General features: G+C 38.4%; 1 protein-coding gene across 5 annotated transcripts in view; it reads left to right on the top strand.

Annotated features, from left to right (window-relative positions):
• Nucleotides 1-16,344, top strand: part of LOC139751988 (uncharacterized) — a 381,942-nt gene that overhangs the window by 354,031 nt on the left and 11,567 nt on the right. For all 5 annotated transcript variants that reach the window (XM_071667739.1, XM_071667742.1, XM_071667740.1 and 2 more), the window contains 2 exons: nucleotides 15,716-15,776; nucleotides 16,131-16,255. In XM_071667739.1, the coding sequence (XP_071523840.1) occupies nucleotides 15,716-15,776; nucleotides 16,131-16,255 (186 nt within the window). The remainder of the gene's footprint in view (nucleotides 1-15,715; nucleotides 15,777-16,130; nucleotides 16,256-16,344) is intronic.

The following is a 16,344-nucleotide window of genomic DNA, read 5'->3' as shown; positions in this document are numbered from 1 at the left end:
ATGCAGCCAAAACATAAACATGAAGTGAATCCAGGCTATGGAAGTGAGCTCCATGAGAAGAGCCTGTGGTATAACTGAATGGAATGAAAAAGGCATTGAGGGGTGTATGGGAAAGAAGAGGGAATGAATTGTGGAGTGGTCGAGTGGATGAAACATGATACTTTGAGGTTGCTTGAGCATGTGGAAATAAGGGGAGTTTACAAGGAGAGCGTATGATAGTATGATCAAAGGGGTTGGTGTTAGAGGAATACTACCTGTGACATGGATTGATTGGGTAGAAGAATACTGGAGGGAGAGAAGGGGAAAAGAAAGTGTCGAATGGTGTAAGCAAGGGAGGCATTTAAGGACAAGGTTAAGTGGAGACTTATTTTTGCCATGGTGTCTCCTTTGATGGGAGTTTCTGGAGGAAATGGGCATCAGATATATAGATAGATAGATAGAATAGTTATTTTAGTTCAGGTATTTGTGGATTAAGCATGTTAAAACTAGCTAGGGCAACACAAGTAGAGGCTTTTTCGCATGAGGATTATAAATGCAAGAATTTCTTCAGCTGTCAGAATTTCCTGTTGATGTGTTAGTATCCTCAGATAAGGAAGTAATGAGGAATATTGAAGTACAGGTAATGTTTATAATCAAGTACATATGTACCCTTTTAAAATCCACATCTCTGCCAGTACTAACTGTTTTCTATCTTTGAGTTAGATTTTTAAGCCATCACCTTGAGTATGATTCATTGCTAATGACTTGTATTCATCAAAGATGCTTGATTTTCCCATGCTTTGTGCATCTGCATTGCTTCTCAAAAATGGTAAGATTACTTAATGGATATAAACTTTACATAATTAGTTAGTTATATATGGGGTGGAGTTAGATGACAAAATAAACCATAAATGTACAATACTGATGTGGCAATATTATGAAGCTTGAAGCTGTTTGGTATTGTATGTTCAGTTCATTTAGACTGCTACACAGATTTTGAGAGTAATGTGTATGTGTGGTGTATTACATAAATCTTTACAATGCTTCCATATAGCTCATTTGCCAATTCTGATGTAATTTTCAAACTTTTTTTTGGTAACAGCAATGTTGGCTGCCTGAAGCACCAGATGATGACAGGACACGTATAATGAATTTCTCATGATTTTTTTTTTTTTTTTGTATGTTTGTCTGTGTTATTATGATGTTGCCAGTGAATGCTGTAAATGAGCTTGTGCATTAGTAGTGTTGAAGCCAATGGCTTAGAGTCAGTACCCTCAAGCTAAGGTCTGAAATTATTATTATTATTATTATTATTATTATTATTATTATTATTATTATTATTATTATAATAATATCCCTGGGGATAGGGGAGAAAGAATACTTCCCACGTATTCCCTGCGTGTCGTTGAAGGCGACTAAAGGGGAAGGGAGCGGGTGTCTGGAAATCCTCCCCTCTCGTTTTATTTTTATTTTTATTTTTTTTTTCTTTCCAAAAGAAGGAACAGAGGGGGGCCAGATGAGGATATTTCCTCAAAGGCCCAGTCCTCTGTTCTTAATGCTACCTTGCTAACTCAGGAAATGGCGAATAGTATGAAAGAAAAAGAAGAAATTATTATTGTTATCCTGTTTGTTGACTATTTATTGGATTAATTGGGAAGCTTTTGGAAAGTAGTAATACAGGAAAGAAGGATTTCCAGACTCTTGCTTCCACCCCCTTAGTTGCCTTTTACAACTTTCAGGAGATATGTGGGTAGTATTGTTTGTGTCATATTTCCAGGGATTATATGTTGTTTTTAAGTTTTAGGATAGGGGACAATACTTTCTACATATCTTCTTGTTATAGAAGGGAACTAAGAGGATGCTGAGCAAGGGAAAGGGTGAATGGAAATCTTCCCCTCCTGTAATTTTTACTTTCAAAATGAGGAATAAAGGGAACCAAGTGAGGATTTTTCCAGAGAGGTTTATTCTTCTGTTCATGAAATTACCTTGCTAAGGTGGTAAATGAAGTGATGAAAAATCACTATCATATTATTATTATTATTATTACCATCATCAATGTATGTATTTCTGTTTTTTCACAATGGATGGTGGATTTATGTATATATTTTTCCTTCTTCCTTCTCCTTCAAATATTACATTCAAGTTAGGACAGAATGTTTTTTAGAATTACTGTGGAAATGATCTTAGAATTATTACCCTGAGTAGGTATGAAGGAATAATGATAATGTGAATTTGCTTCATTTTGTGAAGTACATCTTCACTTTTGGTAGAAGTTTTCTCATATCACAAAGAATTTCTTAGATCAGTTTTGCAAAGCAGTGTTAAATTTTTTTGTGTTACAGAGTTGTCCTATGTTATGCCAAGTTTACTTCCAATTTGTACACTTCAGATGACATGAAGAAAATGATGTAAGCAGATATCATAAATTGGATGGATGTTACTATTCACCTACTTTCCAGAAATATGTATGCAAGTACCAGATACTGCTCTGTGCATAATGTTGAACAGACCCCATGTAGAGTTACTCCATCTGTTATAGCACAATATTACATGTTAAAAGTTTGTTTTACTTTTGTCTGTTTCAAGCATGGAGACTGAAAGTCTTATTCTAAGATTTTAACGTAGGTTGATGCAAGTGCATTGCAGACAAAAAAAAAAAAACTTTGGATACACTACTTCTAAAAGTTGAGCATCAATACTGGAATATATTATTTTAGAAGTTTACCCAGTTCATTCAGTTTATTCTTTGTTGATAATTTTTTCATTTAATTGATTTACAACTCTTTGTCTAAAAACCTTGTGAAAATCGAAGTGTTAAGAGAATAAAATGTTAAGTTAGGTAGAGAACTACCCTTGGTAAACAGAAAACATACATTTGATACATCCGCAGAATATCACATATGTTGGATTATTTTGCAGTTTGTACTGAAACCCATAAAAGAGTAATTTATGCATGGCTAGATGATAAAACTGGATAGATGTGTGAAGATTAAAGGATCTCATTCTGAAAGGGCAGGGATGTTAAAAGCCAAGTAATTTAGGTTAATTGTGGGGAATAATTATAAAATGTTATCTTTTGTAACAACAGCCATCTGGGGATGAGGAGAAATCCATGAAGTTGCCTTTTTCTCTCTATTAATCTATCTATCTATCTATATTTGTGACGCCTGTTCCCACTTGGAACTCCCTCAAAGGGGTGGCCATAGCAAGAAAGTCTCCATAATTAGTGGTACTTATTAGCCTTTAGTGCCTCACCCTCAACAGGCCATTGGCAGAGGGCAACTCTGTATAGATTCCTACCTAATGTTCTTAATGGCTACATCTACTTAATGCTCCTGCCTAATGTTCCTACGTAATGTTTCTACATAATGCTGCTGCCTAAATGTTCCAACTTACTATCTACTGCTCCTACCATTTTGCCAAGTGGCTGGGCTAGTGCATAGCCCTCACCACAGGAAAATCTAGAGTTATGAAGAATGAGCTGTGTGAGTTAAGTGTCATCAGGCGATTGTATGTCATCAGGAGAGATTGTATGTTTATGGACAGAATGCCAGTAGTCCACATATAGGTGAGGCAGAAAGAAAGGGCAGCTACCTGGATCATAGGAGTGCAACATGGCCACCACTAAAGTGCTGGCCCACTTTGAAGCCATCACTAACCCTCTCGATACCCAGGCAGGTAGAACTGGTAATATACCTCCCTCGTGGTTGGCTGCTTACTAATTACTGCTACTTTTTCCTTACATATAACAATTTGGTTGTCAAGTACTGAATATTTGCCTAAATCCATAAGTCACTTGTTAAGGTTATTTTATGTACCCTCTTAGTTTTGTCTTTCCTGATTTTATAATCAGTCTTATTTCGCTCCATATTAGATACATTTATGAAAGAAATTGTTTGAAATCTCTTATGTTACAGTATAGATATATTTCATTTTATATCAGTTGGATGTATTAGTATGTTTATTCAGTTACCATTCTGTACTTGTGATTTCGTCTTGTAATTCCCCAAATTCAAAACTTAATTTCTATTTTTTACTTAGTAATCTAGTGCACATCCATTATAAGATTGGAATAAGCCAAAGGATGGGATTAAACAGTTTATGTTCAGGAAGGAGAAGATAGAGAAGAAATCTGCTTTTACCTTATGTAACCAGGCATAAGTGTAGAATTCTTTTGTGTCAGCAGTAGTAAATAGCAGGCTCGGAGGCTACAGCAGTAATATATAGCAATTTAATTATGAGAGTTATACTCCAAAATGATTTCATGGGAAGAATCAACGTTTATCTTAGATTTAAATGACAAGCTAGGTAAAGCTTGAAGGCTCATGATTAAAATTGGTTGCAGAAGAGAAAGAAAGGTGTTGAAGTATGGCCTTACTCTTTCAACAGGAAATGCCATTTTTAGACTTCTTTGTCACCTGAGGATTGGTTGACCTGTGGTTACTTGATGTGACACTTACAATTGCAGTATTACCATGGTACATGTATTAATTGAAATAAAATTGTAGGAGTCTTAGAGTCAAATATGAATTATACAACAAAATGGAGGAGATAAAAGTATTAGAGATGCCTTAGACATTGCTATTAATGTAAGTAAATTATGTATATACATGTGTATGGGGGTGGGTTGGGCCATTTCTTTCGTCTGTTTCCTTGCGCTACCTTGCAAACGCGGGAGACAGCGACAAAGCAAAATAAAAAAAAAAATTAATGAATTTTTAAAGGGTGTTAGAATTAATATATAGTTTATTTTTCTTACTTGTCATGGCCCTCATTATTGAGGTAGTTCCAAGATTGGACAGAGAAATGGCCTCATTCTCATACATTCACTCTCAAGTTGCCATGTGTAATGCACTGAAACCACTGCTCCCTGTCCACAGTCAGGTCACACAGACCTTTCCATGGTTACCCCCGACTGCTTTATATGCTTAGGATCAGTCCATTGAAAGCATCTTGCCCCATATATGCCAGATTACTGCAGTTTGCTCTATCTTGTGCACACCGTACAACCTCCAGCATATTCAGGCCCTGAGGACTCAAAACTTTATTCACTCCATCCTTCCATCTCCAGCTCTGTCTCTCCATTCTCTTTGTCCCCTCCACTATAACACAGACATCTTCTCTGTCAACCACTCCTCACTCATTCTCTCCATATGTCCAAATAGTTTCATTACACCCACTTCAGCTCTCTCAACCATGCTTTTCTTATTCCTACACGTACCTGATGTCCTACTCAATCTACCTACCTCACACCACATATTGTCCTCAAACATTTCATTTCCAGCACAATTACCCTTTATCATACATTCCTATATAAAGCCTTTGCTTCACATCCATACAACCCCATCATCACTAATGTTCCTTCTAACATGCACAAAGTCACTGTTTCATGCTGTAACCTCACTTTCCACACATTCGCCAGTGCTCCCAGAACCTTTACCCCCTCACCCATACTATAACAGACTCCAGCTCCCATGACTCTATTCACTGCCACATCAACTCACAGGTATCTAAAACACTTCACGTCCTACAAGCTTTCTCCATTCAAACTCACATCCCCAACTAACCTCATACTCTCCAATGCTTAATTTAATCACAGTGAAATGCCTTTAGTTCAGAATGGCTGGATGCAAGTAATTGTTGGACAAATAAATTTTCTGGAGTGTAGATAGGGAACATTTCCAAGGATTCTGAAGGCTTAGCGAAAAGAAAGTCTGTAAATTTAAGCTAATACTGTTAATAGAATATAGTCATCTACTTCACTGCACTTATGCTTATGTAATCATCCATTTTTAAAAGAAGTTGCGGAAAAAGAATTTAGTTAACTATCAACTTCCTTTATTATACCATGTATATTCTGGCAAGGTATTTATTCAAACACTAAGGAATACAGTAATGTTTTTAAAGAAATATTGCATTTGAAAGCACTTATTTTGTTAATGTAAATTTTTGTGAGGGAAAAGAACGCATAGGTTATCAATTCTGTCTTTTTTTGCATATGTTCTGTTTCCTGTGGGATGGTGTGTTATCAGGAATGAAAGACAGCGAACAATTACGAATATGTATATTTTATTATTTTTTAGTTTATTATACCTAAGTGCCGTCTCGCGTTAGTGATGTAGCTTAAGGAAACAGACAAGGAATGGCCCAACCCATCAACAAACACATGTATATATATAAATGCCCACAGACTCACATATACATACTTATACATTTCAACGAGTACATATATATACATACACAGACTTATACATATATACACATGTACGTATCCATACTTAATGCCTTCATCCATTCCCGTTGCCACCCTGCGACACACGAAATAGCATGGATCATGGTGAAGTGCCTTAGGATTGGCAGAATGCAAACTAGTGCCATTGTACAAAGGCAAAGGGGATAATGGTGATTGTTCAAATTACAGAGGCATAATTTGTTGAGTTTTCCTGGGAAATTATATGGAAGGGTATTGATTGAGAGGGTAAAGGCATGTACAGAGTGTCAGACTGGGGAAGAGCAGTGTGGTTTCAGAAATGGTAGATGTGTGGATCTGGTGTTTGCTTTGAAGAATGTATGTGAGAAATACTTAGAAAAACAGATGGATTTGTATGTAGCATTTATGGATCTGGAAAAGGCATATGATAGGGTTGATAGAGATACTTTGTTTTAAGAGCATATGGTGTGAGAGGTAAGTGGCTGGAAGCAGTGAAAAGATTTCACCAAGGATGTCAGGCATGTATATATGTAGGAAGAGCGGAAAGTGACTGGTTCCCAGTTAATGTCAGTTTGTGGCATGGGTGCGTGATGTCTCCATGGTTTAATTTGTTTATGGATGGGGTTGTTAGGGAGGTGGATGCAAGAGTTTCGGGAGAAAGGGGCAAGTATGCAGTCTGTTGTGGATGAGAGGGCTTGGGAAGTGAGTCAGTTATTGTTCGCTGATGGTACCGCGCAGGTGGCTGATTCATGTGTGAAACTGCAGCAGTTGGTGACTGAGTTTGGTAAAGTGTGTGAAAGAAGAAAGTTTAGAGTAAACATGAATAAGAGCAAGGTTGTTAGGTCCAGTAGGGTTGAGGGACAAGTTGATTGAGAGGTAATTTGGAATGGAGGAAAACTGGAGGAAGTGAAATGTTTTAGATATCTGAGAGAGGACTTAAGCAGCAGATAGAACCATGAAAGCAGAAGCGAGTCATAGGGTGGGGGAGGGAGTGAAGGTTCTAGGAGCATTGAAGAATGTGTGGAAGGTGAGACCATTATCTCAGAGATCAAAAATGGATATGTTTGAGGGAATAGTGGTTCCAACAGTGTTATATGGTTGCGAGACATAGGCTATAGATAGGGTTGTGCGGAGGAGGGTGGATGTGTAGGAAATGAAATGATTGAGGACAGTATGCAGTATGTGGTGTGAGGTGGTTTGATCGAGTAAAAAATGAAAGGTTAAGAGGGATATGTGGTAATAAAAAGTGTTGTTGAGAGAGCAGAAAAGGGTGTGTTGAAATGGTTTGGACACATGGAGAGAGTGAGTGAGGAAAGATTGACGAAGAGGATATATATGTCAGAGGTGGAGGGAAGAAGGAGAAGCGGGTGATGAAATTGGAGGTGGAAGGATGGAGTTAAAAAGATTTTGAGTGATTGGGGCCTGAACATACAGGAGGGTGAAAGGTGTGCAAGCAATAGAGTGCATTGGAACAAATTGGTATACCAGGTTTGACGTGCTGTCAATGGATTGAACCAGGTTATGTGAAGGGTCTGCGGTAAACCATGGAAAGTTTTGTAGGCCTGGATGTGGAAAGGGAGCTGTGGTTTCGGTGCATTGCATATGACAATCAGAGACTGGAAAGAGGGGGTGGTGATATTTCATGTGCGGTGTGGTGGTGATGGGAATGGATGAAGGCAGCAAGTATGAATATGTATATGTACGTATATGTATATGTCTGTATATGTATGTGTATGTATACATTGAAATATATAGTTATGTATATGTGCGTGTGTGAGCGTTTATGTATATACATGTGTATGTGGGTGGGTTGGACCATTCTTCATCGTATAGGTGAGGTAACACAAGGAAACAGATGAAGAATGGCCCAACCCACCCACATACACATGTATATACATAAGGGCCCATATACACACATATACATACCTATATATTTCAGCGTATATATGTATATGAGAAATATTTAGAAAAACAGATAGATTTGTATGTAGCACTTATGGATCTGGGGAAGGCATATGATAAGAGTTGATAGAGATGCTTTGTGGAAGGTATTAAGAGTATATGGTGTGGGAGGTAAGTTGCTAGAAGCAGTGAAAAGTTTTTATCAAGGATGTATGGCAAGTGTACAAATAGGAAGAGAGGAAAGTGATTGGTTCCCAGTGAATGTCGGTTTGCGGCAGGGGTGCATGATGTCTCCATGGTAGTTTAATTTGTTTATGGATGGGGTTGTTAGGTCTCGAGATGAATGCAAGAGTTTTGGAGAGAGAGGCAAGTATGGAGGGTGTTGTGGATGAGAGGGCTTCTGAAGTGAGTCAGTTGTTCACTGATGATACAGTGTTGGTGGCTGATTCGGGTCAGAAACTGTAGAAACTGTTGACTGAGTTTGGTAAAGTGTGTGAAAGAAGAAAGCTGAGAGTAAATGTGAATAAGAGCACGGTTATTAGGTTCAGTAGGGTTGAGGGACAAGTAAATTGGGATATAAGTTAGGGAGGTGAATGCAAGAGTCCTGGAAAGAGGGGCAAGTATGAAGTCTGTTGGGGATGAGAGAGCCTGGGAAGTGAGTCAGTTGTTGTTCGCTGATGATACAGCGCTGGTGGCTGATTCATGTGAGAAACTGCAGAAGCTGGTGACTGAGTTTGGTAAAGTGTGTGGAAGAAGAAAGTTAAGAGTAAATGTGAATAAGAGCAAGGTTATTAGGTACAGTAGGGTTGAGGGTCAAGTCAATTGGGAGGTAAGTTTGAATGGAGAAAAACTGGAGGAAGTGAAGTGTTTTAGATATCTGGGAGTGGATCTGTCAGCGGATGGAACCATGGAAGCGGAAGTGGATCATAGGGTGGGGGAGGGGGCGAAAATTTTGGGAGCCTTGAAAAATGTGTGGAAGTCGAGAACATTATCTCGGAAAGCAAAAATGGGTATGTTTGAAGGAATAGTGGTTCCAACAATGTTGTATGGTTGCGAGGCGTGGGCTATGGATAGAGTTGTGCGCAGGAGGATGGAGGTGCTGGATATGAGATGTTTGAGGACAATGTGTGGTGTGAGGTGGTTTGATCGAGTAAGTAACGTAAGGGTAAGAGAGATGTGTGGAAATAAAAAGAGCGTGGTTGAGAGAGCAGAAGAGGGTGTTTTGAAATGGTTTGGGCACATGGAGAGAATGAGTGAGGAAAGATTGACCAAGAGGATATATGTGTCGGAGGTGGAGGGAACGAGGAGAAGAGGGAGACCAAATTGGAGGTGGAAAGATGGAGTGAAAAAGATTTTGTGTGATCGGGGCCTGAACATGCAGGAGGGTGTAAGGAGGGCAAGGAATAGAGTGAATTGGAGCGATGTGGTATACAGGGGTTGACGTGCTGTCAGTGGAGTGAATCAAGGCATGTGAGGCGTCTGGGGTGGACCATGGAAAGCTGTGTAGGTATGTATACACGTGTGTGGACATGTGTATGTACATGTGTATGGGGGGGGGGGTTGGGCCATTTCTTTCGTCTGTTTCCTTGCGCTACCTCGCAGACGCGGGAGACAGCGACAAAGTATAAAAAAAAAAAAAAAAAAAAAAAAAAAAAAGTTTGAATGGAGAAAAACTGGAGGAAGTGAAGTTTTTTAGATACCTGGGAGTGGATTTGGCAGTGGATGGAAGCGGAAGTGAGTCACAGAGTGAGGGAGGGGGCAAAGGTTCTAGGAGCATTGAAGAATGTGTATAAGGAGAGAATGTTATCAAAGAAAGCAAGAATGGGTATGTGTGAAGGAATAGTGGTTCCAACAATGTTACATGGTTATGAGGCATGGGCTATAGATAGGGTTGTGCAGAGGAGGTGGATGTGTTGGAAATGAGATGTTTGAGGAAAATATGTGGTGTGAGGTGGTTTGATCGAGTAAGTAATGAAAGGGTAAGAGAGATGTTTGGTAATAAAAAGAGTGTGGTTGAGAGAGCAGAAGAGGGTGTATTGAAATGGTTTGGTTACATGGAGAGAATGAGTGAGGAAAGATTGACAAAGAGGATACATGTGTCAGAGGTGGAGGGAATGAGGAGAGGTGGGAGACCAAATTGGAGGTGGAAGGATGGAGAGAAAAAGAGTGGTGGGATGAAGAAGTAAGATTGTTAGTGAAAGAGAAGAGAGGCATTTGGATGATTTTTGCAGGGAAATAATGCAGATGACTGGGAGATGTATGAAAGAAAGAGGCAGGAGGTCAAGAGAAAGGTGCAGGAGGTGAAAAAGAGGGCAACTGAGAGTTGGAGTGAGAGAGTATCGTTAAATTTTAGGGAGAAGAAAAAGATGTTTTGGAAGAAGGTAAATAAAGTGCACAAAACAAGAGAACAAATGGGAACATTGGTGAAGTGGGGTAATGGGGAGGTAGTAACAAGTAGTGGTGAAGTGAGGAGATGGGAGTATTTTGAAGATTTGTTGAATGTGTTTGATGATAAAGTGGCAGATATAGGATGTTTTGGTTGAGGTGATGTGCAAAGTGAGAGGGTCAGGGAGAATGGTTTGGTAAACAGAGAATAGGTAGTGAAAGCTTTGCGGAAGATGAAAGCCAGCAAAGTGGTGGGTTTGGATGATATTACAGTGGAATTTATTAAAAAAGTGGGTGGCTGTGTTGTTGACTGGTTGGTGAGGATATTCAGTGTATGTATGGTTTATGGTAAGGTACCTGAGGATTGGCAGAATGCATGCATAGTGCCATTGTACAAAGGCGAAGGGGATAAAGGTGAGTGTTAGAATTACAGAAGTTTGTTGAGTATTCCTGGAAAATTATATGGGATGGTATTGATTGAGAGGGTGAAGGCATGTACAGAGCATCAGATTAGGGAAGAGCAGTGTGGTTTCAGGAGTGGTAGAGGATGTGTGGATCAGGTGTTTGCTTTGAAGAATGTATGTGAGAAATACTTAGAAAAGCAAATGGATTTGTATGTAGCATTTATGGATCTGGAGAAGGCTTATGATAGAGTTGATAGAGATGCTCTGTGGAAGGTATTAAGAGTATATGGTGTAGGAGGTAAGTTGCTAGAAGCAGTGAAAAGTTTTTATCGATGATGTAAGGTTTGTGTACAAGTAGGAAGAGAGGAAAGTGATTGGTTCCCAGTGAATGTCAGTATGCGGCAGGAGTGCGTGACGTCTCCATGCTTGTTTAATTTGTTTATGGATGGGGTTGTTAGGGTGGTGAATGCAAGAGTTTTGGAGAGAGGGGCAAATATGCAGTCTGTCGTGGATGAGAGGGCTTGGGAAGTGAGTCAGTTGTTGTTCACTGATAGTACAGCGCTGGTGGCTGATTCAGGTGAGAAATTGCAGAAGCTGGTGACTGAGTTTGGTAAAGTGTGTGAAAGAAAGCTGAGAGTAAATGTGAATAAATGCAAGGTTATTAGGTTCAGTAGGGTGGAGGGACAAATCAGTTGGGAGGTAAGTTTGAATGGAGAAAAACTGGAGGAAGTGAAGTGTTTTAGATATCTGGGAGTGGATTTAGCAGCGGATGAAACCATGGAAGCAGAAGTGAGTCACAGGTGGGGGAGGGGGCGAAGGTTCTGTAAACATTGAAGAATGTGTGGAAGACGAGAACGTTATCTCAGAGAGCAAAAAAGGGTATGTTTGAAGGAGTGGTGGTTCAGCAATGTTATATGGTTGAGGCATGGGCTATAGATATGGTTGTGTGGAGGAGGGTGGATTTGTTGAGAATGAAATGTTTGAGGATAATATGTGGTGTGAGGTGGTTTGATCGAGTAAGTAATGAAAGGGTAAGATAGATGTGTGGTAATAAAAAGAGTGTGGTTGAGAGAGCAGAAGAGGGTGTATTGAAATGGTTTGTTCACATGGAGAAAATGAGTGAGGAAAGATTGACAAAGAGGATATATGTGTCAGATGTGGAGAGAACAAGAGGAAGTAGGAGACCAAATTGGAGGTAGAAGGATTGAGTGAAAAAGATTTTGAGCGATCGGGGCCTGAACGTACAGGAGGGTGAAAGGCGTGCAAGGAATAGAGTGAATTGGAACGATGTGGTATACCGGAGTTGATGTGCTGTCAATGGGTTGGACCAGGTTATGTGAAGCATCTAGGGTAAACCATGGAAAGTTTTGTGGGGCCTGGATGTGGAAAGGGAGCTGTGGTTTCAGTGCATTACACGACAGCTAGAGACTGAGTATTAACAAATGTATGATAAATAAATATAAGTAAAGATCAATGTTTTCTTATTTTTATTATAGTTTATTTTTTATTTTTTATTTTTTTTTTTGCTTTGTCGCTGTCTCCCGCGTTTGCGAGGTAGCGCAAGGAAACAGACGAAAGAAATGGCCCAACCCACCCCCATACACATGTATATACATACGTCCACACACGCAAATATACATACCTACACAGCTTTCCATGGTTTACCCCAGACGCTTCACATGCCCTGATTCAATCCACTGACAGCACGTCAATCCCGGTATACCACATCGATCCAATTCACTCTATTCCTTGCCCTCCTTTCACCCTCCTGCATGTTCAGGCCCCGATCACACAAAATCTTTTTCACTCCATCTTTCCACCTCCAATTTGGTCTCCCACTTCTCCTCGTCCCCTCCACCTCCGACACATATATCCTCTTGGTCAATCTTTCCTCACTCATTCTCTCCGTGTGTTTATTTATTTATTTATTTATTTTATATACTTTGTCACTGTATCCTGGCGCTAGAAAAAATGGATTGAACTGGGGCATGTGAAGCATCTGGGGTAAACCGTGGAAAGTTTTGTTTGGTCTGGATGTGGAAAGGGACCTGTGGTTTCGTTGCATTACATATTATATGGTTGCATGGCATGGGGTATAGATAGGGTTGTATGGAGGAGGGTGGATATGTTGGAAATGAAATGTTTGAGGACAGTATTTGGTGTGAGGTGGTTTGATCAGGCAAGTAATGAAAGGGTAAGAGAGATGCATGGAAATGAAAGCATGTGGTTGAGAGAGTAGAAGAGTGTGTTGCAATGGTTTGGACGTATGGAGAGAATGAGTGAAGAAAGATTGACAGAGAGGATGTATGTGTCAGAGGTGGAGGGAACAAGGAAAAGCAGATGAAATTGGAGGTGGAAGGATGGAGTGAAAAAACTTTTGAGCAATTGGGACCTTAACATATATGGGGGTGAGAGGCATGCTGATGCGGGAAACGGCAGTCATTTATAATAATGAAAAAAAATATTTAGATATGGAAAAAAGAAAAATGTTGAGCATTTGAATGAAAAATTGTATAAGGCAAGGAGTTAATATCTACAGTACTAAGGTATGAAGAAATACAGTACTTAAAAAAAGACACTTGTTGAACAAAATGAGTCTTAATCCAAATTTTTTCATACACATTCGCCATTTCCCTCGTTAGTGAGGTAGCGTTAAGAACAGAGAACTGAGCCTTATATCCTCTCTTGGCCTTCTTCTCTTTTCCTTATTTTGGGAAAGTAAAAAATAGATATGCTGATACCATAGCTGGGTGGAGAGGAGAGATAGGCAGATGACAGATGCATGACTGACAGCTTCATAGTCAATGGTCCTGAGATAGTGAGGGGTACAGTATGGTATCTGCATATGACAAGTGTAAGATGATTTCCTTTTCTGTTACAGTGTAGTATTGGTTTTTCTTTATTTCAGTGTAGTAAAGTAATATCTGGATGAATGCATGCCTGGACTGGAGTCATTATGAGTGTTAAATTTTGATAGTTTCTCCTAGTTCTCTTGAGTTACAGATGGTGGATGTACCAATACCTTATTCAGTATTTTTTTCTTTTCACTAAAGCTTCTTTATAATTGGTACTTTTTTGAGGATAGTAACTGTAGCATGCTTATGTTTAGTTGGATTAAATACCCATAGTGTTGCCACACACCTTTGCAGTGTACCCACCTTCACCTGGAAGCAGTTGCCCTCCACTCTTCCTACTCGTGTAGATGCTTTACACTCTGGATGGAAACTCTTCACTGTTTTTAGTAGCTCTTCTCCCACACTATATATTTGTAACATTCCATAGAATATCTGTATCAGCCCTATCATTTGTTTTCTCCTGGTCCATAAAAGCCACAAAGAATAACACTAAATCTGAATGCATCTCACTTTGGAAGATTCAGAATTATCAAATCCAGAGTTATTCATAGGATTATATTAGAAAGAATAGAGAAAATATAAGTGTTCTGCCAGAAAGCTTAAAAATGAACCTCGAGATACAGGAATCATGTATGGAGTGAATACAGAAACCTTTAAAAGATTAGACCTATGGCTGAAGTCAGTCCCTGATGAACCATGAATTGATCGATATTCAAAAGGAGTAGTAGCAGAGAGAAGTAGTATGATTCATAAGCAAAACTTGCGTGAATGGTATGTGCTAGCCCTGCCATTCCAGCAAAATCTTTTCATAGATAGGGAGATATAATCTCTGTCTCTCATGTGTGTTTATGTTTTAGTGAACTTGTATGGTTGTATTTTGGTGTTTGTGTTAGTGTTATTTGATAAGATGAAATCCATTTGAATTATTGATAGACATTTTTTTTCAGCACCTGCCTAGATGATGTGAATTATTTTATCTGAAAGTAGGTTGGGGAGTCATATCTTTAATACTGAAGTGTCCACCTCACTTTTCCCTTAAAACTTCATAAGTTACATATTCATCATAGACATATTAACTCTGTATTATGCTTTATTTTATTTGTTTCATGGACAGATTCACTTGATGTTGTTTCTAGAGTTAAGGTAATTTGTTTTATCTCAGTGAACTTTGTATGACATACCATGTTATTGAATTCTCTTATTGAAATAAAAATATCCCCTTTCATGCCTTCTTTACCACACAATGGATTATTTGGTTTATAAAGAAAAGTTATAGATTAATCATGGTGACACATCAAGTATTGAGAATGCTGAAAAGTAGTGCTGCTCATGCCTCTCTACTATTTCATATGAAGTTGATTTTTTTTTTTTTTTTGTATTTGTGTGCAGCTAAAGTTATCAGAATTATATTTGTTATATACAGTTGTTCCTGTTACTATTTTTTCATAAGTTGGTTGTCATGTTATGTGACAGTGGTTGGTTATTTGTTGTCTGGCAATGAATTTGCCATAAACTGTTTTTCTTCTATTCCTCCTCCAGTTATGTGTATACAATCATATGACAATATAACAAATGAATTGTAGACTATTGTTTTTTGACATACCAAAACGCAGAGGTTATTACGTGATGAATACAATAATACTTTTTATGTGTGTAATCTTAAGATATTTCTGGTTTTACTTACAGCAATAGAAATATCTTGTAGAAACTCTAACCAACTGAAAATACTGCTACTTATATTTGCCTATTTCTCACTTCACTGTACTCTTCTCTTTATATTTTTATTGCATGTTTTGCTCTTTTATGATAGAATAGGGAATATATTTCTATGAATCACCATTTTCAGTCATTAGACTTATGTTCACGTGCCCATTGCCTACAATATATATATATATATATATATATATATATATATATATATATATATATATATATATATATATGCTCTTAAAATCATATGATTTGACATATATCCACAGGTTTATAATGAATTTATTCGGAGCAAATGGGATACCATGGAAAGCCAAGAGGACAGACTAGGTGAGTGTACTGTTATGGTTTTTCTTTGCTTCTTTGAGTTTATGTCATAGTTTCTATCTTCCTTAGGACTCGGTTGTGTGTTTATGCTATGTTTTGGAAAATACTAGTCCAAATTTAGGGTGGAAGAAGTAAAACGTGCCTTCAGTTCTATTTTTGTGTGAATTACAGTATGCTTTTTTCATTTGATACTTTATGTTGTTAAGAATAAAACCCATTAAGCTAAGGAATCAACAACTTTGAATGCTTTTATGTTGGTTTTATTGCTGCTCTTGACAAAGGTGAAGTAATGAGGTTTCATTGCAAAAGATTTTTACTGTGTAGAAAGTAATGATTATCATCTCCATTGTCCCTCAGACAAACTTGATGGCGTCAAAGCAGCGAAGAAAAAAATTGGATGTGGCAAACCTAAGTCAATTGAAGATTGGCTTCAACTTTCTGATGACTATGATACCAAGGTAGCACAGCCAGGCAAGAAACGGGTAAGTCAGGTGTTGTTATCTTATTTAGTAATATGTGATGTCTCTTGATGTGGGAATTTGGAATTTGCTTCTCTGTGCTTTCTTTGGAA

This window comes from Panulirus ornatus, chromosome 12 (assembly GCF_036320965.1).
Source record: "Panulirus ornatus isolate Po-2019 chromosome 12, ASM3632096v1, whole genome shotgun sequence".
Taxonomy (NCBI): domain Eukaryota; kingdom Metazoa; phylum Arthropoda; class Malacostraca; order Decapoda; family Palinuridae; genus Panulirus; species Panulirus ornatus.
Note: the sequence above shows the minus strand (reverse complement) of the source record. Positions and strands in the feature narration are given on the sequence as shown.